The 25,973-nt window shown below is 39.6% G+C and overlaps 1 protein-coding gene across 4 annotated transcripts in view; it reads right to left on the minus strand.

Moving 5' to 3' along the window:
• Window positions 1-12,369: 12,369 nt before the first annotated feature.
• TDRP (testis development related protein) overlaps window positions 12,370-25,973 on the minus strand; it is a 45,116-nt gene continuing 31,512 nt past the window's right edge. For all 4 annotated transcript variants that reach the window (XM_089531065.1, XM_089531064.1, XM_089531063.1 and 1 more), the window contains 2 exons: window positions 18,359-18,462; window positions 12,370-17,554 (listed from right to left, as the gene is read on the minus strand). In XM_089531065.1, the coding sequence (XP_089387191.1) occupies window positions 17,209-17,554; window positions 18,359-18,462 (450 nt within the window). In that variant the 3' untranslated portion in view covers window positions 12,370-17,208. The remainder of the gene's footprint in view (window positions 17,555-18,358; window positions 18,463-25,973) is intronic.

Below are 25,973 nucleotides of genomic sequence, written 5' to 3' on the forward strand. Positions count from 1 at the left end.
GCTCCCTTTTGTATCCTGTTATCCTGGGAGCAGCAATTGAGCAGCTGGCTGAGCAGCGACTGAGAACCCTCTCACTTGTGCCAGCCTGGCAGCAAAGCCAATGTAGACAAGAGGCCACTTGGTTGCTGCTCCCAGGTTGACCAGGTGCAAGGGAGAAGCTTCTCCTTAGAGAGGAGGGACTCTGAATCCTTCACATCGGGGTGGAGAAAGTGGCAGCCAGTGCATTTATAGGAGGTTTACAGAGGTCATATGCTCTGGACTGGTGTGGACCGGAAAGGGAGAGATTTTAACTACAGGAGCCACTCCAAGACAAGGGATTCTTTCCAATAATCAAGTACCCGAACGACTTTTTGAAACTAGAATGTTTGGGAGCTTTTCCAATTGCACATGAGTTTTCTGCTGCTTCCCCCCACCCTCCCCACTTTTATTCTGCTGTTTCAGTTCCTTCTTGATTTTATATAAGTTGTTTCTATATACTCCTTGGCTTTAAATAGCTTGGCACATCAGCAGATAACTTCTTCTTAAGGGATGATATAAAAATGCTGTAAATAAAGCTAATTACACATCCCCCACCTGAGCCAGCATGGCATAGTGGCTTGAGCATTGCATGGCGACCCTGGACACCAGAATTCGATTCTCCACTCAGCCATGGAAACCCACTGGGTGACCTTGGGCGAGTCACATACTCTCACTCCCAGAAAACCCCATGATATGGCCTCCTATGCCGTAAATGACTTGAAGGCGCACACAACAACAGCAAAGCTCCCTTCCTGTGTCAAGCTGTCTCAGAACTCCTTCGATGACCAGTTTTGAGAGATTTGGCCATGAGGAGATAAAGCATGAGCTGTTGTTGTCGTGTGCCTTCAAGTCATTACCAGCTTACCGCAAACCTGAGCTGAACCTATCCCAGGATTTTCTTGGTAAGGATTTGTTTGGGGAGTGGAGGTTGCCTTTGCCTTCCTCTGAGGCTGAGAGAATGTAACCTACCCAAGGTCACCCTGTGGGTTTCCATGGCTGAGTTCCTCACTAATAATATTATACAATAACATCTTTATACAGCCAAAGAATTTTTAAAAGAGGGATTTTTCTGGAACCCCAGTGTGGCTCAGCTAGTCACTTTGTCTCTCAGCATGAGCAGCAGGCTTGTTGTAAGAATAAGAACATGGAGGACCGTGGATCCTCTGGAGAGAGAAAAATGAGATAGAAATATAATACAGTGGGCCCTTGCCTTACGCGGGGGCCTTTGCATTGTGTGGGTGCAAGACCATATCGTTGTGGTGAAAAAGCAGGAAACAAATAATTTGACACAAAACTCTGCAGATTAATCCTTTCCCCCTCTTTTTCAGGTGCTTTTACAATGTCCCAGTTTCTCTCTCAATTTTCCCTTTTGTCCTCAACTTCCTTTAATTCTGCAAACTGAATTCGAAGGGCAAAAACAGTGTACACACAGTTACCAGCGGGAGAGGAGGGGAAGTGGAGCAGACTCTTGCTCTTTCCAGTAGGATTGGACAAAAGCAAACAGCTGCAGCATCTCCTAGCTTGTCGTTTCTTACTCCTTAATAACCTTTAACATCTTGACCATATTCTGATGTTATTTTGACCACACACATGTTCTGGTTTTCATCTCTGAAATGTTGAGGAGAATGAAATTCCGTCAAGAATATGGGTTGAATAAATGGTTGCTCCGCTGCAAATGGAAGATCCAGTAGAGGCTTCTCATTGGGGGGAAGAGTGTCAGTTTTCTCAGATTTCCACTGCAGTATCAAATGAGTTCCAGAGAAACTCTAGCAGCATTAAATTGGCCTTAAGTAAAAGTCTGCATCCAACCAGTGTGCCCAAAGATGTAAGTAAAGCTGCATAACATCCCTTCCAACTGTCCTTATTTGACCAAGATTTTCCTGGTTAACCCTCTTTCCCACTTTTTTCAGCTGCTTTTAAAATATCCCAGTTTCCCCCTCCTCCCACTTCCCTCTTTGTTCTTGGTTTACTTCCATTGGTGCACACTGAGATCAAAATGCAAAAGTAATGAATGAATTCAGCAAGGGGTAAAATCTTTCTCTTTTCCTTTCCAGGAGACTCAGGCAAAAGCAAACTGTTGCAGCATCTCCGAGCTTGTGTGTACTTTATTATTAACTTTTGCTATTTCAATTTACGCTCTAACATTGCTTGGCTACACTTGTCCTAATTTTCATCTGTGAAACACTGGTGGGTATGGCTGAACTTTGAAATATTTAAAGAACCAAGGGAGGGGTGAAAAAACTACTTTTACTGAACCTGTTGCTTATCCCTAGCCATAAACACCTGGTTCTGGAGGCCTTTTATTCTTTCTGCAAGGTACTATCCAGGATTTGTTTGCATTTACAGTGAAGCTAGAGTAACTTTTTTTTTTAATGTAGCCTTTATGGATGCATAGAAAAGGTGTTATGGCATACCTTTTGAAAGTCATCTTCCATTCCTGAAGGCCATGATATGCACTCTTTGCTTGGATTGTGTTATATGACATTTTAATGTATGCATGTCAGAAATGCCAATCAAGCAGAGCCCCCAATACAGAATACCTGAAGCAGAAGAAATTCTAGAAAGGAGCAGAGGGCAGTGACACAAGCTATGAAGAACTGCTTACATAACGTTTTTTCCCCTAGATAATTTTGACTTTATTTTATGAAAAGCATGTTACAGCCTAATTGGGCGCGCAGATGTTTTTTCCATATATGCACATTGGCCAACTGCCTGTATAAAATAGGTTCTGCACACAAAGTGAAAGGCAGAGGGTTACGATATGAGCAAGTCTAAATACACACCAGGAGAGGGATGGTAGAAAGATGAGATCCATTTCAGCGAATGCTCAAGAAAAGAAGCAGACTTTTGTCATTGTTTTTAGATTCATCAGAGTTCTACTCGAGTCTGGAATTCAGCTGGCAAAGAGATTTTCATTAAACAAAGTGAAGACGTTATATATAATATTGACTCTAGGGACCAGTACTTTCTAAGACTTACTATGCTTGAAGAAACTGCACCAGTAGCAAGGAGAGGAGGTAAACCATATTTTATTGTAAAGACACTGGGACAAAGTTTTGGCCTGGCCTGTACAACAGAGTGCCTCTCTCGCTTCTTTGTACACAACACACCCAGCACACCCAACTCCATTCTCTTTTATTTATGGATCGTTCACAGCTTTTTGAGGGAACGTCTCTAACAGAAGGGAACAGAAGCTTACATAATCACATGGGTTTATTTGATTTAACAGCCCACTTTTCTTCCACAACTGGGGCTCAAGGTGGCTCAGAACAAGATTTTTAAAAAGTACCGAGTAAAACACAGTGCATTATTACCCCATGAAAACACAATTAAACAGGTTATCGTGTTAGAAACAACTGGATTTAAAAAGCAATTTTAAAACCCATAAAAAGTGCACTATCGCTTCCATAGCAACCAATTGTGAAAAGCTTGCCTTGTTCCCCCCCCCCCCCCCCAGAAAAAAAGCTTTTGCCTGCCTTCCTTTCCCTCACTTTGCAGATATGTGGATGATGTAGCTGCGGTAAATGGTATTTGGGATCTACAACTCCCAGAAACCCCCAGTTTGTATTGGCTCACCTCTGGCCATTGCAGATTTTCTAAGCTCTAGTTGTAAATCAGGGTTGAGTAAAGGCCAACCTGGGACTGCAGCTGGCTTTTGAGTGCTTCTACTCCTCTTGTGCTAAGAGTTAGGAACATTTGCATGCTTATACTCACTAATTCTTAGTTTGCATGTATCTCCGATACAATATGCAGTGGACCCTTGTTATACGCTGGGGTTTGGTTCCAAGATCCCCCATGTATAACAAAATCTGTGTATGCTCAAGTCCCATTACATATAATGACATAGCAAAATGGTGTCCCTTATAAAAAATGGAAAATCAAGGTAAATTTATACTTTTTTGGAACATTTTCAAAACGTGTATGCGTAAATCCATGTATAAAAAATCCGTGTATAAGAAGGGCCGACGGTATATTTATGGTGACTTCCTGCTTGCTACCCCCCCCCCCCCCCATATCTGCTCTCTTCTGGCAAACTTATTTTTCCCTTCTCTCTCTTCCCTCCATTAGACATGCACATATATACGCACCATTTTTTGAACGTCAAGCTATTTTTGTATGTTTTACAAAGACTAAACATACCTATTTTTACTCTCTAGTAGACCTTGTGTAGGGTGGGTGGCCATGGAACTGGTTATTGTTCAGTGTCTGCCTTGTCAATTTCATTATTGTGCATGAGAAATCCAGTAGTGTTTCTCACATTCTCTAGCCCTCGAAACACCCCTTTTCTGGTTACAAGAAAAGGATGAATTTTCTCTCTTGCTAGCCTCCAAAAGTGACAATTTACTCTTCAAATGAGTTGCAGGGCATCCCTGGCAACCTGTGTGGGCTCAGCACTTTAGTCCATCTTGTCAAGTGCTGTCTCCTCTGGCTGGCAGTACCTTTCTCTTATTCATTAAAAGGATCTTCAATTGGCCAATATTATTTATGTTCTCTGGATGACAAATTTAAAACCATACTGATTAAATATTGTGTGTAGAAGCCATTCTTCCAGAGATATTTTAACTGGAGAAGCTGGAGCTTGGACCTGGGGCTTCCATGGATGCTCGACTCCCATGCTCGACTCCCTCCATCCACCAACATCCAGAGGGAGAGACGGGCAGGCAAACTTCATCGGGCCTAGCCTGGAAAGAAGAAGGCCCTTCCTCCATCCACCAACAGCCAGAGGGAGAGACGGGCAGGCAAACTTCATCGGGCCTAGCCTGGAAAGAAGAAGGCCCTTCCTCCATCCACCATCATCCAGAGGGAGAGATAGGCAGGTCAACTCCAGGCCTGCCTGAAAAAGAAGGAGGGCCCTCCCTTCAGTCCATCTGCCTTGGTCCAGGCCTCAGAGGGAGAGAAGGTTTGCTGGACTTTCCTCCTTCCCCACATCCATTCCCTTCTTCTTTTGTGTCTTGTCTTTTTAGATTGTAAACCTGTCTAATTTAAAATAATGTAAGCCACTCTGATAGCCTTTTGGCTGAAGAGCGGGGTATAAATACTATAAATAAATAAATTAAATAAATAATAATTTAATAATAGTTTGTTTTATTTATATACCGCTATTCCAAAGATCATAGCGGTGAACAGCAAGTAAGCTAATTAGCAAGTAAGCTAATTTGCCCCCAACAGTCTGGGTACTCATTTTAGCTCCCTCCTCGGAAGGATGCAAGCCTGAGTCAAGCTTGGGCCCTTTTACTGGTCTTGAACTCGCAACCTTCTGGTTTTGAGTGAATGGCTGCAGTACAGGCATTTAACCACCACCAGGACTCCCTATAATAATTACAATGGCATAGTAAAATGCTGTCCCTTATATAAAATGGAAAAATCAAAGTTTGCTATGTGGAATTTATAATTTCTTGGAATATTTTCAAGCCATGGATGCTTGAATCCATAGATTAAAAAATCTGTGGATAAGGAGGGCCGACTGTATTAGACTATGACTCTGGAAAACAGGGTTCAAATCCCCACTCAGCCATGAAACCCACTGGGTGACCCTTGGCAACTCACTCTCTCATCTTCAGAGGATGGCAAAGGCAAACCACCTCTGAAAAAAATTTGCCAATAGCACCCTGTGATACAATTGCCTTAGGACTGCCATAAGGAGAAACGACTTGAACGCATATGACAACGGTCTCATAGTCATGGATGCCACTGTCTGTTTTTCCAGTCTAAGCAGCCAGCGTCTGAGTGCTCTGAATATGTAGGGAGGAGGGAGGATTTGAACAGTGGGTGATTTAAAAAAATACTAACACCACCAACACCAGAATCCTTTGAGTTAAATAAAAAGGTCACAGTGGCCTGGACTGAAATGTGTCCCTTGCAGGTGGAGGAATGTGGAGATGAACGAAGGAGGTCAGATGATTCATGTCCACAGGACTTCCAGCAATTGTGCCAAAGTGCATGCAGCCCAAGTTCTGGAAGGAGCAAAAAAGAGGGTGTGTGCACATATGTGTGTCAGGGAGTTCTTGTACTTCTTTGAGAAACTTGAGTACTCCCTAACAATGAACACCCATAAATCAAGTCTGAACCGTGGTGGTGGTTGCTGGGGCCACAGAGCTTTTCTGCTGGAGCAATGCAGTCTTTTCCAGCAAGAGAAGGAGGCGCGGAACACTTCCCCTATCTACAGTTGTTTTTCTTTAAAAGCTTAGTATTTCCTCACAAAGGTTTGTTCCCAGTGTTACCACCACACCCAGGAGGGGAAAAATGTCCTGGTTCAAAATTCTGTGGTTCAAAGGGTGCTTTCTTCTGACATGGTTTCAATCCCAGACCCACCTTACTCACTCCTCCTTGTACCTTTGTAGAGGTTTTGTGACAGATCTGATTCTGGGACATAAGAGTAAGACCAGAGAGTTTGGGCACATCTAGATAGCTCCTCATGCTTGCAATTAGAAAGCACTGTGCATGCTGTTATTCTGTTTCTCTCTCCTTAACAGATCTGCCTGGGTAAGGGTGTGTGTGTGTGTTTGCAAGAAATGGTTGGATGCTGTTATTCCAACACAAGAAGATTGGCTGATGAAGCTAACTGAACATGCTGAGATAAATTGACAATGTTGATCAAGGAGAAATCTTTAGCTTTAAGAAAGATTGGGAACTATTTACTACTTTGGGGCAGTCTCATTGGGGGTATACATCACTTTTAGGTTACCTAAAATAAAATGTCATAGAAGCATAACTACATTATCATAGAAAGGAAGAACAGTAGAGTAACAGCTGAATATGTCCATCATTTAGGGAGTAGGAAGTCAGTAGTGCAAGTTTTATCCCGTTGTTTAGTTGGGTTTGTAGATTTGTTGTTTACGTATGTGTGTTTTCGAGATATAAATTAGATGTTCAGTTGTGTTTTATGTTTATGTTTATTTATTTTTTTAAAAAAAATCAAGAAATAGGTAATGAAAACTGAGAGGTCAGAAGTGGAGGATGCTGTCATGCAAAATGTGTTTCGGAGTGACTAACGTGAGAAAGAGAAAGCTGAACTAAAGGAAGCTTTGATTTTAGTGTGGCATTTGAGATATATCCCAAGGCAAGGCAAAGATTTCAAGACAAACTAATGAACACACCCATACACACAAAAAAGGAAGCTTTTAGGCCCCACCTGGGATTAACCTTGGCCCAAATCCATAACATAGCAAGGCTGGAACACTGAAATTCCCAGTAAGATGCAGTGTTTGGTAATATTGGAGAGAGAGAGAGAGAGAGTTTCTTTATATTTACTTTGAAAGCTTTTATTTTATACAACATCTTTTCACACCAGGAATGTTAATTATTTTGCTGCACAAATAAAGTAAAACTATTTTTAAAAATCTGCTGTGAATGTCTAAGGGCATTTTTTTTCCATCCAAAGGTAATCAACCCGTAGATCTTATCAAACAATGGTATACTTCCTCATGGGAAGCAAAGACTGATTTCTTTTCCTTTTGTTTGTGGCTGCCATATGCTGTACTGCCAATTTATTGTTATAAATCTGTTGTTTACCCTTTAAACAGAATGCACAGCAGGGGAAAAGTGGAGAGAGCCAAGGCCTTTGAGCAATCTTAAGCAAAACACAAGAGTTACTGAGGACCAGTTAGGTGGCCTTTGATTAAACAACCTTTTAATGAACAAATAGATAAAACAAACAAAAAAAAATGGAGCAAAACATTATTTCACCATGGGGAAATACTCTCACCCCCACACCCCCACTTTCACATATGAGCTCTTCCTGGACATGCAGATGTAGTGAAATATGTCTTCTGCCTCTACAACAATTTGGTTCCCAATTTTGCTGTGATCTTTGTGAGCGGGAAACTCTCAACAAGGTATAAAATGTTTGCACAAGGGACCCACACAGGGTTTTAAATATGTAACATATGCTTATGGATATTTACATTCCACCCTTTAGAACACTGTCTACACAAGGCATCTTACAAAAAAGTAGCTCTAAAATTACAAAACACGACCTAAAACATTATTGCCAAACATTTTGAATAATCATTTGCAATGTTGTTGTTGTTCTAAATGTTGGGAAGGATGCATCAGTTTGGAAACAGTCAGTCATGCTTAGAGTAGAGAGGCCAAAATCAATTGATTTAAATTGTGCATGTGCACATGCATGTGTCTGCATGCCTTCATTGCCAGTCAATTTATGGCAGCCCCATAAATTTCATAGGATTTTCTTCAACAAGGACTATTCAGAGGAGGTTTGCCAATTCCTTCATCTGAAATATAACTTGCAGCACCTGGTATTCATTGGCAGTCTCCCATATAAGGACTAACCAGGGCTGACCCACCTTAGTTTCTAAGATCAGACACAATCTGGTGCCTTTAAAGTATTTAATCTATTCCTTTTTACTAAATAAATCTGCATCCAATCTTCATAAATCTTTAGGGCAGCTTAAGGGATGGTGAAAAGGTCCTTCTCAATGGCTGTATCTCTGTTATGTAACAGCAAACTCCATGATGGGAGCGATGGGATATTCCAGTGTACCTGACCTTCTCATCAATCCCTATTTTCTTCCTGAAATTATCTCGCTCCCACCTAAAAGGGAGGGTGTATTGGCACCATTAGCGCCAATAAACTCTTGTTGAATAGAAACAGTTCCAGTCCAAATGTGTACACTGCAGTGAATTGGTTAGCCTTTCAGCTGGTACCATACGTTTGTTTACACAAAGCAGTAGTGACACTGCTATCGGACCCCGACTTATTATGAATATTTATGCAAAAACAAAACCCACTAAAAACATGTTGACTGGATACAGCAGCTTATGAGACATGCTCATCAATAAATTACTTTGTTCTTTTAATTCTTCTGAAGGACAAAGGGGGAGGTAGGGACAACATCACAAGGGATGATGAGCCTGACTTCTAATATGCTACAAGAAACAAACCCTGTCGCTGCATGCATTACTGTTTGGCCTGTGTTTACGAACTGAAGAAATGGCTGGTTGCTAATGTAATGATATGAAATTTTGTCTCTTAAACGTAGTATGGTAAAGTATGCTAATGTTTGTATAATACAGTCGACCCTCCTTATCCGCACATCCTTTATCCAAGGATAGAAGCATCCACGGCTTGAAAATATTTTTAAAAATATATAAATTCCCAAAAGCAAAATGATTTTTTCCATTTTGTATAAGGGACACCATTTTACTATGCCACTCTATTTAATGGGATTTGAGCATCCATGGATTTTGTCATTCACGGAGAGCCCTGGAGCCAAATGCCAGCAGATACCAAGGGCCTGCTGTAGATGTGATATGACAAAGATTTGTTGGAAGGGGTGAGTATGAAATATTAGGAGTGACTGATGATTGGCTGAATGGTTTTAAAAGGTGGATGCGTATATCAATTAGAGTGAAAGTTTGGTCAAGGTTAGGCTTAAGAGTCCTTCAAAGTTTGGGACAAGGAGTTAGAGATGTACCGCAGCCATTCACTCACAGACCTCAAGGGGGTCCAGGTCAACTCAGCCTGGCATCCTTCCACAGGTCGCTAAAATGAGTACCCAGCTTTGTTGGGGGCAATTAGCTTACACTTTGTAAACCACTTAGTACATAGGTAAGCGGTATAGAAATGCACCTGCTATTAAGGGACTTAGGATCAGAATTAGTAAGGATATGACAGAGAGAGAGAAAAAAATGAGAGATGTGACAGTCAGGATTTAAATGTATTAAATAAGTAATCTTTGATGTTATGTTTAATTTCTTTTTAATATTTAATTTTTCTATTGTGCACTTGTGCCTCCAGTTCAGAAACATGGCGTCTGTGGTGGCAGCAGTTAATCAAAGTTGCTGGGGTCCCATGGGGAGATTATATGAATAAAATCTGGCACAGGAATCAATAGAAGGTCTCATTACTAAATAATGAAATATTGGAAAGTTAAATGGACAAGTTTAAATGAAAGGATAAAACCCTTTAAAGGATAAGATCCATTAAATGAAAGGATAAAATCATGTTAAACACAGACAAGAAAAATTACAAAATATAATCTGTAATTATAGGATTATAATAGATATGAGAGAATGACAAATTACCAGTAGAAAAAACAAAGTATTGACATTTAATTAGGTACATTGTTATGGAGATGAGTAAAACTAATTTGACACACAGTAAGGCTAGGGAAGTATGTCACATTTAAATAAAATTAGAGAGAATTGATATAGCAAAGCATACCCAGATTAATTTATTCAAAATAAAGGTAACACGCATAATTGTTATTTTCTTTGGGTTGTGTTTTTATATGCATGTAAACTGGTTGTATTAATAAAAAGTGTGTGTGTGTGAATCACTGGAAGGTTTTCACATTTGGTGCTAAACTGCTGAGACAGGGAGAGGTCCTCACATTGGCGATAGAGGTGGGAATAAGTGAAGCTATCCCAGTGGTTAGGAGAACTGGTGGTAGAGGTAGGATAGAAGGAGATCTTCACATTGGTGGAGGGTGGAAGAAAGAAAGAAAGAAAGAAAGAAAGAAAGAAAGAAAGAAAGAAAGAAAGAGGATGCCTTGGTTAGAGGACAACTGTTAATATCCTACAGCTGTGGTTGTGAATCTATGGCTTGTGTACCAGAGATGGCACACAAGGCCATTTTTCAGATCACACAGAGGGCGGGGAAGAGGAAGAACAGGCATGCCCCCTTTCCTCCTCTTTCTGGACCTTCAGCTGTCTCTGGAGAGGCAGATGAAGGCCCGGGAGGGTGCAGGGGGAGGAGGGTGCAGGACACTCGCCTGTTCCTCGTCTTCCCCCCTTGCCTTCCCAGGCCTTCAGCTGTCTCCAGAGGGTGGGGGGAAGAAGTCCTGCCCTGGAAGTCCCATTCCGCCCAGAAATCCCATCCCTGGCACAGGGTAACACTCAGGGCCGTAATGTGTTTTAGTTTGAGCATTTGGTCCCTAAAAGGTTTGTCATCACTGTCCTCCATTGACAGCTTAGTTGCATATGCATAACCAAAGAATGTCTTTTGGCCAGGTCCCCCAAGCCCACCTTCACAACTAACAGCTGCATCAGGTGCCAAAGGTCTGTTCAGCTGGCAATTGGAATGCTAAAGTGTGTGACATTTCCAGTCTCTCCAACAGTAAGCAAGGCTATCACGAGGAAGTGGTTTTGATTGTCAAAGCTCATTCAGTGGTGGTGGTGGTGGTGGTGGTGGTGGGCTGGAAACATCATACGTCTGAGTGCCAACTGAACAGACTTCCTTCATTTGACTGGCTGTTAGGGTAGGCTCAAGGGGGGCATTCACTTAGTTTTTCAGTAAGATTACAGCATCTTACTGAATGTGGAGCACTTACAGATCTGTAACTAGGTTGAAAACTCTAGGTTGAAAACAATGGAACATGTGCATGCGGTGCAGCGCAGTGCATACACCATAGGACATACACCATTCTTTTTATTGTATCACGGCTTCAGCATAAGCTGAAAGCCATATATACGCGGGCGCACTGTAAATTTAAGTTTGCTAGTTGTTAATGTCACTACTATTATCACTACATTCAGTGATATATGAGAATTACGTTTTATAAGTAAATTAGTACAAAACATTACTAAGGATTTTGTATGGTGTGTTATGGGGGGAGGGGGTAAATGGAGGGTGACACCATGAGTTACCGCACTGGGTGACACCAAGCCTAGCGACACTGTTGGGACTACTGGCAAGAAGGGGTGGGGAAGCTTAGATTATTGAGAACCTTGGGTAAAGGCTTTCCTACCCACAGACATGGACAGCAGAATACACTGTAAATCACTAAGAGCAGGGCTGGAGATGCAGCCCTTTTTGGTGATGCTTCACATAAGTAAATGCAAAAAAGTAATATTCCACAGTAAGATCTCCATCAAAATCCAGACCAGGAAGGACAGAAAGAATCCATCAGCAAGGTTATTGCGTGTTCACTGCGCCTTTCCCTAGTTTCCACCATCTTTTGAGGTAAAATGAATGGCAACTGAACAGCCTCTCTGCAAGTAAACTTGTCAGGCATGCTATCTTGAAACTTCAGCAGTAGGTGAAGTTCTTCATATTTTCCCATGCATTTTAACCTTGCAAAAAGATCATAGTACCATGAGATTTTTTAGTTTTCAACTGTTACAGTCTCCTGTTCTTAAATTATTATTGTGTATTGCCCTGCATTTAATGTATTTTTGTTCCATGCGTGCAGACCACAAAAGAAGAAAATAAGTAGCAAGTATTTTGCTGGGTTTTGACAGAAGTCTCAGAGTCCACTGGACTCATGTACATTTGCTAGGATGTTCAGGATTTTCATAAAGTAGCCCAGTGACCTCTTCTTGGAGAAACAGGTCTTGAGATAACAACATTAAAAGAATGAAATGAAAGAATTTGGCATTTTGGTTTCAACTCATTTTTTATTCATTTGTGAAAATATTATATTTTTGAAGTGAAACTAATAAAATACTAGAGAAAAGGAAATGTGGTCATTATGTGACTAGTTACAGGCACATAAAACATTTCACCTTCTTTGAGTTTAAGCCAAAATTATGCATAGATACAGTGAAAAGGCAACAGAAACAACAGTTGATTCATTACATATGTGCAATTTTAGAATACAATCACAATGGTATCTTCTTTAAACCAGTGGACATAAAAAGCAAAAGAAAGTCATATACTATTAGAGGGAAGACTCAAAGAAGTCTAGGTAGTAATTTTTTAAAAGAATAGAAAGAATCAACATTCATCAAACAAATAAAAACACACAAGAAAACCCCCAAATAATTCTACAATAGCACAACAATAAATTATATTAAAATTTAATTACTACCTTTAAAATTAAACAATTCTGTGTTAGGAAAACATGGGCATGACCCAGCCAAAGTGAAGTATCCATTTGTCTGAGCTAACTTGCAGTAGACACATTGATTCAGTGGAACACTGGTAAATCAGCAGTTAATGCAAATTTAATTGATTCAATGTGCTCATGATAGTTGAGACTACAATTGGATTTCGGCCACTGAACTCCATAGAAATCAATGTGGTATGAAAGTACAGAACTTTGGATGGAATGTGTCCCAATTTTAAAAAAACCCTTTATAGCTTAAATAAATCAGGCCATATTTTATGTATCTCAAATTCCTCCTGGAGGCCTGATCTATGGACCTGCCATCCAGAGCACCCAGGATTCAGTATTAAGACCTAATGAGGGGACAACACATTATCTGACATGAGTGCTGGGGAAGGGATCAGCTCTGCTGCTTCCCTCACAGCTCCTGTGAAGAACTGTCACTGTTCAGTGTTCACAGCAACATATGCCATAATGTAAATAAGGAGAAAGCAGGACTAGGCATCCTAGTCATCTACAGGACCACTGTAAAGGCTGGCTTAGTGTGCTCTGAGCAGTGAAGAGAAGGGTTTTCTGACAAGTGGGGCAAAATGAGCCAAATCCATCCTGCCTCTCAGGTGTAAAATCACATTTCAGCTTCAGAAGTGCAAGTCAGTTACACTTGCACTTGCACAACAACAGCTTTATCTAGCACAGAAGGTCAAGATGTTGGATGTTTGCTATTACAATATACTTCAGTTTTTTAACTGTACCCTTCAGTGGCTCTCTAAATACAGCAAAATTGTGTGAACTCTGCTTTCACATAGAACTGTGCGTCACAAACAAGGTGAAGTACAGGCACTTGACTGTGTAATGTGTAAGGCAGAACCTCTGCTTGTCACAGTATAAAAAAGCTTCCACAATGCTAAACCCTGAGCTCCTGAACTCTTACACAATGACTCCTGGAGTTCTCTGCAAGGCTGAGCTCGGTGCCAGCGTGCCACACTAATACTCCTGCTGGAGGAAGGCCCTCCATAAAGTGTAAACTAGAAAAAGTTTTGCATAAAGAAGTTACTATATTCTACAATTACATACATCCAGGATGAGAGAAAAAAATAGGATGTGATCCAGCCAAGGTTAAGCAATATGAAGTCCCATCACCTTTAATGAGAAAAAATTAAACACCCTTTCTGCTGACCTGAATGGAATAGAAAATTAATTTTCACCGGCTTGCATTTCAACTTGCCTAAACAAATCTGCATTTTTCATTAAAAGATCAGTTATTAAAATCTTAAACCCACTCCCCAAAGCAAAAGAATAGATTTTGCCAAAGAAATCACATCAGATTTGTGACTTTAAAGTTTGGTGTTTGAAGATACATTTGCTCTATTAGAGATCCTTCAAAAATAGCATGGGTGATGCTAGTTTCAAATACACATCTTCAGCAACAAAAAGCAAGCAAGGAGATGTGAGCTGATAACCCAATTCCAAGTTGCAGACTAACTGAACAAAATAGGTGGACGGTTCTTCTGTTATGCAAGCATTATGAATGACTAGTCCAGGAATCCTGCAATCTGCACAGGAGTCACAAGCTCCTACTGGCACAGGAATTTCTTAGAATGAGTAGGAGCAGGAAGGGAAAGAGACCAAAGGATTATGTAAGTTCAAAGGCATTGCAGAGTATTTCTGCTTCTGAAGGAAATCAGGCGTGTTTATATTAATGGAGACTATGGGAAAGAGGCTAATATATGTCAGGGCTGAAATAATCCTTTATTCTTTCACACCATAATATTGTACATTGCTCCAAAGAGACCCCCAAACCTCTGGAGCAGATACTGACAGAGTGGTGGAAGGCAGCAGAGAGGAAGGTAAAGTGTCCCTTCTCCATACAGCAGATGGCCTTAATAATTGGTTTGCACATGTGGATTGAGTTATTAAATTGTAGGTGGAAAATTACATGGGAACTCTCTGCATAGTTATGGACCAGTCCATTTTACTTAAAAATTGCTGATAGTTGGAAGCAAATTGTGAACTTGTTTGTTTGTTTGTTTTGGTGTCCATATGGCTGAATAAGCTTATTACATAAGCAGAAGTGTACAGGCTTGGTATCAGTGTTAAGTAAAGGTCTGCAACTGAGGGAAATAAAATATTCTAACAACCAGAACTAAATATTCATTTCACAGAATCTTAAGACAGAAATTAAACAAGTATGCTTAAGGAACAGCAAGAAAGTGATTAAAATATCTAACCAAACATTTATAGACTAGAACAAGGCACTTATATAATTTTTGTTACATTTCAAATCAATAGCTGCGGCAATAAAACGAGAAGATGGCTCTCTAATTACTCCTTCTCTTGCATTCCCTCTTTCTTACAACTTACGCCTTTCCTACAACTGGTGTCACCACCAGATTCACTTCCACAAGCACACAACATTTTGTGGCAAAATCATTCTCAGCTGATTAAACCTCCACTTCATGAGGGAAGCTGGTACACATAGCCATAAAAAAAACAGAAAGGGGTCTGATGAACAGTTATATTGGCCATTAAAAATGCAACAAAGATGTCTTCTATTACATTTCAAATCCATATAGTCTAAGTATCTGGCTATGATAGATGCAAAAAAAAAAAGTTGTACATGGATCAAATACTATTTTCCTCTGTAAACTGAATGGGAGTTGCTCAGATTATATACTTGGGCGTTTTCTTTTCATATCACAGTGGTATTTAGGCATACTGTAGTATGTAGTATTCTTAGTCTCATAAATTGGGAAATTTATAATAAAATGGACTTGTAAAAATGAGCAACTGGGAACACACAGACTCTTCCAGTCTCCCATATGTATTATAATGCATAGCTCTTTATAGTTAATAAGAATATAGCAGCAACCAGTAAGACTAAAACAGCAAATGCAACCACTAAAATACTCTTTCTACATAAAAGAATCTCTGTCACCCTGAAAATACAAAAGAAGGAAACCTCAAATACAACTTTGTTGTAGTTTAAGGAGAAGAAAGAAAAAGTATGAAAACCCATCCTTTGAAAATTGTGTGGCCCTTCAGATACTGCTGAACTACATCTCCCAGCATTCCTCACCACTGCCTATCCTGGCTAGGGCCAGTAAAAGCTGTAGCTCAACAACATCTGCAGACTCACCTCTCTGGTTATCAACCTCTGATCCTCCCCATGTTTGGGGCTGCAACTCAAAGATGCTCCAGCCACTACAAACAGTGGTCCAAGATCCAGGGAGCTGATGTCCAAAACATTTGGTGGATCAAGGGTTAAAGACCACTGCTCTAAACTGATGAATAATGTATCTGCACAGACCCTATTTTCTGAAGCTGAGGCCTGATACCTATATTCTCTGAATGATGCAGTTGTTGTGGAAAACATTACTTCCGTGCAGGCAAGCTCCACCACACAGCTGTGGTATAAACAGAGTCCCAGCTGACAAACAGCAATAGTATGGGGAATATCCGTGTGATCCAGTTTACGCAAGTGATGAGACTTTGATTCTGTTATTTCTGCAAGATGGAGCCCAATCGTACAGAAGCTGTTTTTGATGTTTATTACAGGGATGTAGAGAATACAAAAATCAGACCTTAGCTGTTACCTCTGCTTGGTTTGGTTTCCAATGTTTGGCTTGCGATGGTGCAACCCTGTTTTAACTGAATTATAAATTTTATATATATATATATATATATATATATATATACACACACACACACACACACACACACACACACACACACACACAGAGAGAGAGAGAGAGAGAGAGAGAGAGAGAGGGAGAGGGAGAGGGAGAGGGAGAGGGAGAGGGAGAAGGAGAGGGAGAGGGAGAGAAGACTTATTCTACTGATCTCTGAAGTCTTTGTAGTGGAAGAAGAAAAGCACATGATAGTCCTATACTTCATGTACAGTTCAGTACTTTGGGAAAATGCAGGATCTCTGACATGTCAGCCTGAGAATCATATGTTCATGATAAAGACAAGGAAAGCAATGTATTAGTTTGAAACAATGCAGTGTCAGCTGCAAATAAGCATTTTTAAATAACAAGGACAGCATTCAAATATAAAATTACGCTCAAAGACCAAGAAATCTAAAACTTCATATTAGTGAAGTTCTTATATAAGGCAATCAATATTCATCCACTGTGTACATTCATAAAGCATTTTTAAATAAACAAGACACTATACAGTATGAATATGTGACACAAAAGTAAAAAGCAGTAGTTTGATTTTTCTTCAGCATGGAAAACAGAAAGACTAAGAAACATACAATAATGTGAGCAACTACTGGACAATTTGAATAATATTGTTTGTAAAAAGGTGCAATAATAAGCAGTTTTGATTTTGGTTTGAGAATATACATAAATCACATCACCTATAACCATTTATAGAACATTTGACATTCTTTGTTTCATTCTAGTTCTTCCCAGTTGTCAGTAAGGTTACCTTTGCTTTGTCGCCTAATACTAACCAGTCTTCCAGCTGATTTGATACTCCACCGTGAACTATTACCTGAACTTGCCAGGTTTGTGTATTTTGTGGAGCCTTTGGTTTCATCTTCCCAGCCTGACCAAGATGAATAGTCACTTAAAGCATTTCCTGCATCGCTGAGTTGGTCACTGGAAGGAATCTGTGGGGGCTCCCATCCTTCAATCTCATCTGGCTTCCTGGACGGGAGGTTCTGTTTTGTTACTAAACTGTCCCAAAATCCAGCTTTCTTTTCTGATTTCACATCCTCTTTTAATTTTGAACTTGTTCTAGGGAACAATAAAAACTGTTTTTATAGGAACACACATTCCAGGTGAAAATAATTTAAAGAGAAATATCTTCGAGAGAGGAGGACCAGTGCAATCTTGCCATCATCCTCATATTAAATCATTTTAATATGTTTTCATTTACCTGAAACATTTTATTCTACTTTTCTAGTCATTAAAATGGCAAAAACACAGAATAAAATAAAATTAAAGAAATGGCATCAATTTAAAATAGTTGTGATACTAAAGCCATATATTCTTATCAAACAACACTGGCTGAGGTACTGGAAATGAGGGCGAGTAATCCTGTCCTAGGTCTTTTGATGTGTACATCCTCTAGTAACTGGCATAAGATGCATCTGATTTCAAATGAATTAGGGAGGCACAGAATTGTGTGAGGGGTTACCTAGGCTTTAAGTGCAGTGGGCTTGGATCCACATTTTCACTCCACTTTGGAAAGAACTTCCATTCAGAGTGAGAGCTACTGAAGGTCTGCTTCTGTTTTAGTGAGTCTTTCCCTGAATGGATCAAAAGCACTGGATCTAACCCACTGCTTTGTTTTTTAAAAATGCCATTCCACCTTAGTAAAATGTCTACAATAACTGCTCTTTCTGTCTTAGTGCAGCTCTTTTCACCTGAAGAATACTTTGAATATGAACGTGTGTCATCTTCAAAAAATTTAAGTACTTTTCCTAACCTGATAATTTTTGTTTTAACTTTAATGCCATTAGCAACCAGATAAACAATCCCATCTAAGGCATAGCTTATTGCATTTTTATATCATTGCCCATTCCTCTACATACATACCCTTTTGATTTTGGAGATTTACTTCCTGTTAGTAAATGTTGCTCATCCTCCTTATTGAATATGGATGTTACCTCTTTCCAGCCTCGAAAGCCTGCACCTTGGACCTAATAGTAATAATATAATTTTAAAAACATAATTGTAAATTTTAAAAATATAACTACTGTAGAAAGTAAAGTAACTGCAACTGTATTCAATATCACAGATTTAATATGATATGGGAAGTTTGTTAAAAGTTGCTGCTTCTGCCTGTTTTTGCATTGTTATAATTAATGCAAAGTAAAGCCCTCAAAGTTAAGAGTCATACTTTCCATGTGCTAATAATCTGTAGTTTCACACTTCAAAGAAACACAGCATTTGTAAACACTGGATTTGGACTCAGTCCTGCTCTTTGGTTCTCTACAGCCTTACTGATAAGTTCATCCCAAAGTACCCATTGTCCATTGATGCTGCCCTACTCTGAAGCAGTAAGAGTAACTAGTCCATGCCACTTCTTCACAGTACATTTTCAAACTAAATTTCTATGCTAATGTATTTTCTACAAAAAAAATTGAATTAAAACATAAAACTAGAATTAGAATTCCTGATTTACAATATGGATCCTTTCTATATTCTGTCTGTTCCAAGGGCTATGTGAAACAGAGGCAGAGACACAGCAGAATCCTGTATGACTATTGTGTACTATTTAGTACCATAACTACAGTGCTACATTGTGGATTCTGGCCAAACCCCCTCAAACCTCACTAATTAGCAAGCAGCCGCTGAAATCCAAGGGTCCACTGCACTATCCATTTAGAGGCAACTGTCTGATACACACAGTGCAAGGGGCATTTTGTGATTATTTTTCCCCTGCCTGTGCTGCTGGGGATTAACTATCTTGTACTATGTATGTAGTTGGCTATGCAAGATTTTGTTTTCTTTTTCTACCTTAAGGAAATATGCCCTCATTCTTATCCAGAGAGATATATGAAGCATAAACCCACTGAGTGACCTTGGACAAGTTGCTATACGTTGGAAACAACTTGAAGGCACACAACAACAATATGAAGCAAAAGTCTAAATGTATTGCTGTGTATGACTTAAAAACTACTGCCACTCACTTGCTAATCTGTTCTCCTACTTTATCAGACTGACCGTGCTGTTATAAGACAGAGCTAAAAACAGCTCCTGGATATAAAGGAAGCAAGATGCTCAATTATGTTCAGAAATGATCACCTTCAGCAAGAAGGGTGCATACACACATTTATCAAAAGTTATTTTACACTGGGATAAGTTTGCTTAAGGTATGTCTGATTTGAGAGCCAGGATGGCATAGTGGTTTTAGTGTTGGATTATGACTCTAGAGAACAGGGTTTAAGCCCCACTTGAACATGAAACCCATTGGGTGACCTTGGGCAAGCCATACTCTCTCACACTCAGGGGAAGGCAATGGAAAACAGCCTGTGAACACATGTTGCCAAGAAAACCCCATGATAGGTTCACCTTAAGGTCACCGTAAGTCAGAAATGACTTGGACGCATACTTCCATGTCTGATTTGGTATGGAGGGTGAAATCAGGAATATTCCTAAATTCACTCTGCATCATTCCTGCTCTCACATTAAAAACTTGAAAGACATGTGCACTGGCAAAGTCTGAAGTCTGTGAAGCAACAGATTCCGAGAAACAGTTCTTCTTATCATTTCCCTGATTTCAAAATCTTGCTCCTGAAGCAGTGAAACTGAATGCTTTGCACAGCAGTTTTACATTTAGAAATACTTCAGTTTTCCAAAACAGAGAAACTCCTTTACTCATCTTAAAATAATATTTGCCACTTTCAAACACAAGGTGCCTATTCTGCCTTCCCAAAGACAGCGAGATCTGCAAGGCTACTGAGCATATCCAGTAATCTTTGGCCTAGTGCTCCCTCCTTTTCCTTCCCCCCCTACAAATTGTTTTCTAAAGCATGATGATACCTCTGCTCTTTTGTGAGTCAGTGCCACTCACAGCATGGATATCACGCAGAGAGAAAACATGAAAACTATTCAGTCTGTGGTGCCTTCCCCCTTTCTGCTTCCAGCTAGCTTTCAGTGGGCACTGAGTATGCTCATTCCTTACTGGGATAGTTCGAAAGGCTTCCCTCTTCCTTGGAATAATTTTATGAACTGCTGCTTTCCTTGGTAATCTGCCAAGTCACTTTGGCTACTAAGGCAAAACACTCACAAATGAATATTGAAATAGTGAGCACAATGATTCTCCTCTGAAGAAAACTCAGGGCACAAGAACAAGACTTATCGCTAAGCCTTTTCTCTGGAATTGCCATCCTTATTCACTCACTTCTTACAAAGCATGTGGCTAATAATCTCATCATGTTCTTGTTGGGTGCCTTCAAGTCATTTCCGACCTATGGCAACCCTAAGACCATCAGGGGGTTTTCTTATCAAGATTTGTCCAGAGGAGGTTTATAACTGCCTTCCCCAGTGGCAAGGTCACCCAGTGGATTTCATGGCCAAGCTGGGAATTGAACTCTGAACTCCAGAGTCGTAGTCCAGGACTCAGACCACTATGCCACACTGGCTCTCTATATTATCATCTACTCCACTGTATTCCAACCTTTTCTGTCTTCCTTTTGTATTTCTGAGAGCCTGATTTATGGCAATTTTAGAACAGGCCCAGGTGGGCCAGGCAAAGCTCTGCTGGGCTTTAAAAAGCTCATGTGCCGTTAATGAAAAGTTCCTGGTCTGCAGGCTTTGTCCATTTCATAATGAACATGGGTGTGGTTAGTAACCGACAGTGTCTTAACTGTCCTGGTACCCAACTTGTGTTTTCCTGGTCTGTGACTGTACAATAAGAATTGTTGACGATGATGTTGATGATGGTGGTGTTATCACTTTCTGTTTGCAATAGCTTTCTCTCCTTAGTTTTCTTTTCCAGCACCTTTTCACTTTAATTTGATTAGAATATACATAATAATTGAACAAACATCCACCACACACAAAAAAATATGAATAAAACATGAATAAAACAAAACAAATCAGAAGTTAAAATCTCCTGCCCCTCTGCCCATGGGAACAGAGTAATTAAGAGAGGCTAGTCAAGGGCAGTTAATAGATTATTCATTATTAATCCCCTGCCCATGCTCATCAGGAAGCCATAAAACAGGCTTAGCTGGCCAAGAGGGGAAACTTTTAATTAACATTGCTGGGAATCTTTGCTGAACTGGGCTTACTTTTAAGTAAACATAAAAGGAAGAAATGGGCCACAGGGAAGAATATTGACAGAAATTATTAAATGATTGGGTGAAACTGTATTAATTCTGCTTCTCATTATTGCAAAGAAAAACATGCCCTCACCAGTGCTGTAGGTCTATAGTCCAGAAGCAACTTTGTTTTAGAATATGTAAAAAGGGATTCTGCTTCTGTATGCATCCCAGGAAAGGTTTTAAAGTCCCGTTTACCAAATTGTTGTTTCGCTTGGGAAACTTTATCTTGTCTTCCTGAGAGGGAAGGTGTGATACCTAAATGGAATTCACACTGTTGAAACTATCATCCCTTTTCTTCAATCTTTTAAGATATACTATAAAACATAAAATATATCACATTCTGCTCTTGTTCCTTGCAACAGATTTTAATAGTTGTGGCACGCAATTCTCACAGTTTTATTTAGTAAATATCACACGTTCAAATGGGGAAAATTGGCAATGATTTAAATTGGCAAACAATGTTTCAAATCAGTCCAACCCACAATATCTCATCTAGTGAGGTTTTACTGTGGCGCTGAAGCAGAAAGAAAGCAAGAACATGCTTTTGTAGGTAAAGGCTGTTTTGTTGTAGGATGTGCTACACTGTTTTCGCCTTACTGAGCTTCTACAACTATGGATGCATCTATACTGTAAGGGAAAATTCAATTTGAGTGCTGTAGCTGTAGAATCCTGGGATTTATAGTTTTACAAGTTCTTTAACCTGGTTTGTCAACAAATGCTGTGTCTCACAAAACTATAAATCCCAAAATTCTGTAGGATGGAGCCATGGCAGTTCAAGTGGTGTCAAACTGAATTATTTATGTAGTGTAGATGCACCATTTCTTGTGTAGGTCAAATGACAAGTATTGAAAAGCCATCATTTGATTTCTGTCTCATAGCTTTCCTCAACCTCTTAGAGCAGATACCTGTACTTTACAACACCCAAAATCCAAAGTCTCAGAAATAATTTTCTGCCAATCAGTAATTGTAATTTAATGAGTACGGCTTGTGCAACAAGGAATGTGAGCAGCAATATGTTAAAGCAGATGATAATCCTAAATCTACTGTTATCTACTGCTATTGGTTGAGTGAAATCAGAATTCAGAATTCTGCCGAATATTAAAAAAACTTAAAAAAACACATCTGTTTAAAATATAGTTGGAAAAAACATTCCATAGAAATTATGAAGTACTTGTATTATCTTTCTTTAAAACAAAACGGAAATGTATGCATTTATGTGTGTCAAGAGAAAGAATCAGAGGTGATTGTTGTTCAGAATTTTGTAGTCAGAAGAAAAAGACAATCCAGCAAGAATCATAGCATTATAGGATATGTAGAACCATACAGTGAAATATAGAATGACAAACAGAGCCCATAACTGGTTTAACAAAAACAAAAACTTGCATGTTATGAACAATGCTTCAGAAAAGAACTGTTCTATGTGCACATGGCCCTTCAAGTCACTTGTCAACTCATGGAGACCCCATGAATCACTAGGGTTTTCTCAGGCAAGGAATACTTAGAGGTGGTTTTGCCAGTTCCTTTCTCTGACACAGCAGCCAAATGTAAATCAGCACCCAATGTACTGTTGTAATTGATAGGCTGGAAGTGGTCCAAGGAGATCTGGGTTTCAAGTTTGGTTAAACCATGAAGGTCAGCAGTGCTGTAAACCTATACATACTTGACTGAGAACAAGTCTCACTGAAAACAATGGGCCATAATTCAAAGGGAACATCTATATAGGATTGTACTCAGATAAGCCTGGACCAGTTTCAGTTCTTCAGCCTTAGCAGTTCTAAAGCACTGTTACAACATTCACATGAGATAGTCCTATCCACACCTCCACCATGAGTCATGGAGTTGAAGGGGGCCTTGAATGATATCTGATTCGTAGCCTCCTGCTTTATGCAGAGATCTATGAGCTCAGCCAGAGATTTATTTATTAACATACTTATGTATCACCACCATCATCAATTTATGTAGCTCCATCACTGCACCTGGTGCTTTACAAGAAAAAGAACTGTTCTACTTCCCCTTCCCAATAAAATACTCTTTGGATTTGTGTGTTAATAAGGAGATAACCAGCTAAAAATAATTCTTGGTTGACGTTAGCACCATTCAGATATCTATTAAGAGAAAGCATGAATCAACTTACCAAAGCATGCACAAATACATCAAGGTACATAACTTCTAGGAAAAACTGCTGAAAGGTGCTACGTAGGATTAAATAACTGCCTATTTTGTGGTTAATAATTAAAGGATGGAGAGAAAGGAAACAAAGATCATAATGGACATACACAATGCTGTATCTAGTTTTGTGGGTGATTTTGGAGAAACTGTGTGTTCACTGTGTTACTGTCAGTTAATGTGGGTGAGATCCTGTATTGGGTTGCACCTTTGTGAAAACAAATGATCCAATCATTCTACAATCATACACACAGATCGCTCACTCTCACTCTCTCTCATTTTGACTTGGTGATGGGGAGCGAACCAACTGGAACAGCTGAGCAAAAAGTCATGGCACCCACTGGGCAAGTGATTGTACGACAGTGAGATAAAGTGAAACTTATACTGCCATATACTTAAGCTATGTAGGAGCTTGGGCTGAATTTCTATGTGTCATGACTCAGTCAGATGTCTCCTCAGCTATGATGAAGTTGTAGTCCTTTTTGGACTACAGCTCCTAGAATTTTTTTTTAAGTGTAGCCCATAATTGAAATTTTATTCCTAAATATAAAGATCCTTGCCAGCATACACAGGATTCCAAGTATTGTAACCATGTTTGGTTTTCTCCCAAATTCATAATTTTTCTGTTGCTCTTAATTTAACCTTCCATGAATACATTTCTTTCCTCCCATGGGACACTAACTTAGCATATTATCTTCCACAGCAAACCCTACTAGTACCTCTTAAGTGACCAAGTATAATTTCTGATGAACTCCATATTGTATTCATAACACCAAATTGAACAGACAACAGTATGGAGACTGACAAATTGAGACAGAGTAGAAATGGACTCTTTTACTAGCAAGGCTTGGGTCACAAGGAAGGAAGAAATCCAGAATTGATATTGAAAGTATCAGTTCCACAGCTCAACTCTCACTTTACAAGAAAGTGTATTCTGGCCAGCAATCTCCAGATCACTAGCTGGAATCCTAAGGTCGGGCAATGGTAGATGCCGAACACAGGAATCATACTCTCTCTCACTGACTGACATGATCACATCACAAATAAGCTCATTACATCATTTCTCAGTGTTTGAACACACTACCATACCAGATTTAGTTATTTGAGATTATTTCCTGCATAGCTTTGACAGCTGTCTAGAGATTTTTGGGAAGTGCCTTCCTTCTCAGCAAATGACCTGGACACAGTATTTCACTGCTGCACAGGTGGCACTTCCCACAACAGAATAGCTTTTCTTCCTACAAATTGCAAAGAGCATGGACTAAAGCAGGGATGAGGAATGTGTGGTCCTTCAGATGTTGTTGAACAGCAGCTCCAAACACTCCACATCATTTGCCATGCTGGATAGGTTTCGTCGTAGCTGCAGTATAACAGCCAGAGGGCCATGGATTTCTTGCCTTTGGGCTAGAGAAATACACAATGTTCAGTCAATAAGAATGTGACCAATATATAGCTGCCATGTCCATTATATCAAGATGACTTATATTATTATATCTAAGTAACTAACATAACTTGTATATTCTCTTTAAAGGTAATCCAGTCTCCCATTTGTAACCAATTTCCTCACTACCTTTCATGCTTTTGCCAGAATTACTCTTGATACATGTTTGTAGGATCGGCACAACGCGCACATAAGCAAGCTGCTTCAAGCAGAGAGAGTGACAATTTGCCAGGTTTGAGTTCTTTAGAAATAATTACAGTATATTCACAAGTCACCTTTTGTTGACTAATAAATCAGTAATCATTACTTTTGTGCTTGTCTCATTTTCCTCCAGGAAAAGCTGGCAACATTTTAGGATAATAAAGCAATATAAATAGTCTTCTAAAAGCAAAAGCAATAAATTGGGAATGCCAAGACATAAAAGAAAAGAAGCCACACCTTGTCCTTTTGCTGGTTTTCATAATTCCTATACTGCTTCATCCTTTTAAAAATTGAATTTTAAACAGCAGGTGTGTGTGGAGGGGTACACATGCCTTTATGAACGTGTATGTTGGAGACTGAGGGTGCTCTCTATGGGAAATGTTGCTGAAAGATAAACTTCCAGCCAACCTTACTGGCCATACAAATACTATCTGTAAACCTGAACCAAAGCCTAGAATGGAACACAAGGTTTCACTTGATGTTTCACAGAGGGAAACAAAAGACACCATACTGAAAACAACAAATGGAAGGCAGTTGTTATGCTACAACATATTATATAAAAGTCACATTG

Source organism: Sceloporus occidentalis, unplaced genomic scaffold (genome assembly GCF_023333645.1).
Source record: "Sceloporus occidentalis isolate IW3139 unplaced genomic scaffold, rSceOcc1.0.p SCAF_6, whole genome shotgun sequence".
Classification (NCBI taxonomy): domain Eukaryota; kingdom Metazoa; phylum Chordata; class Lepidosauria; order Squamata; family Phrynosomatidae; genus Sceloporus; species Sceloporus occidentalis.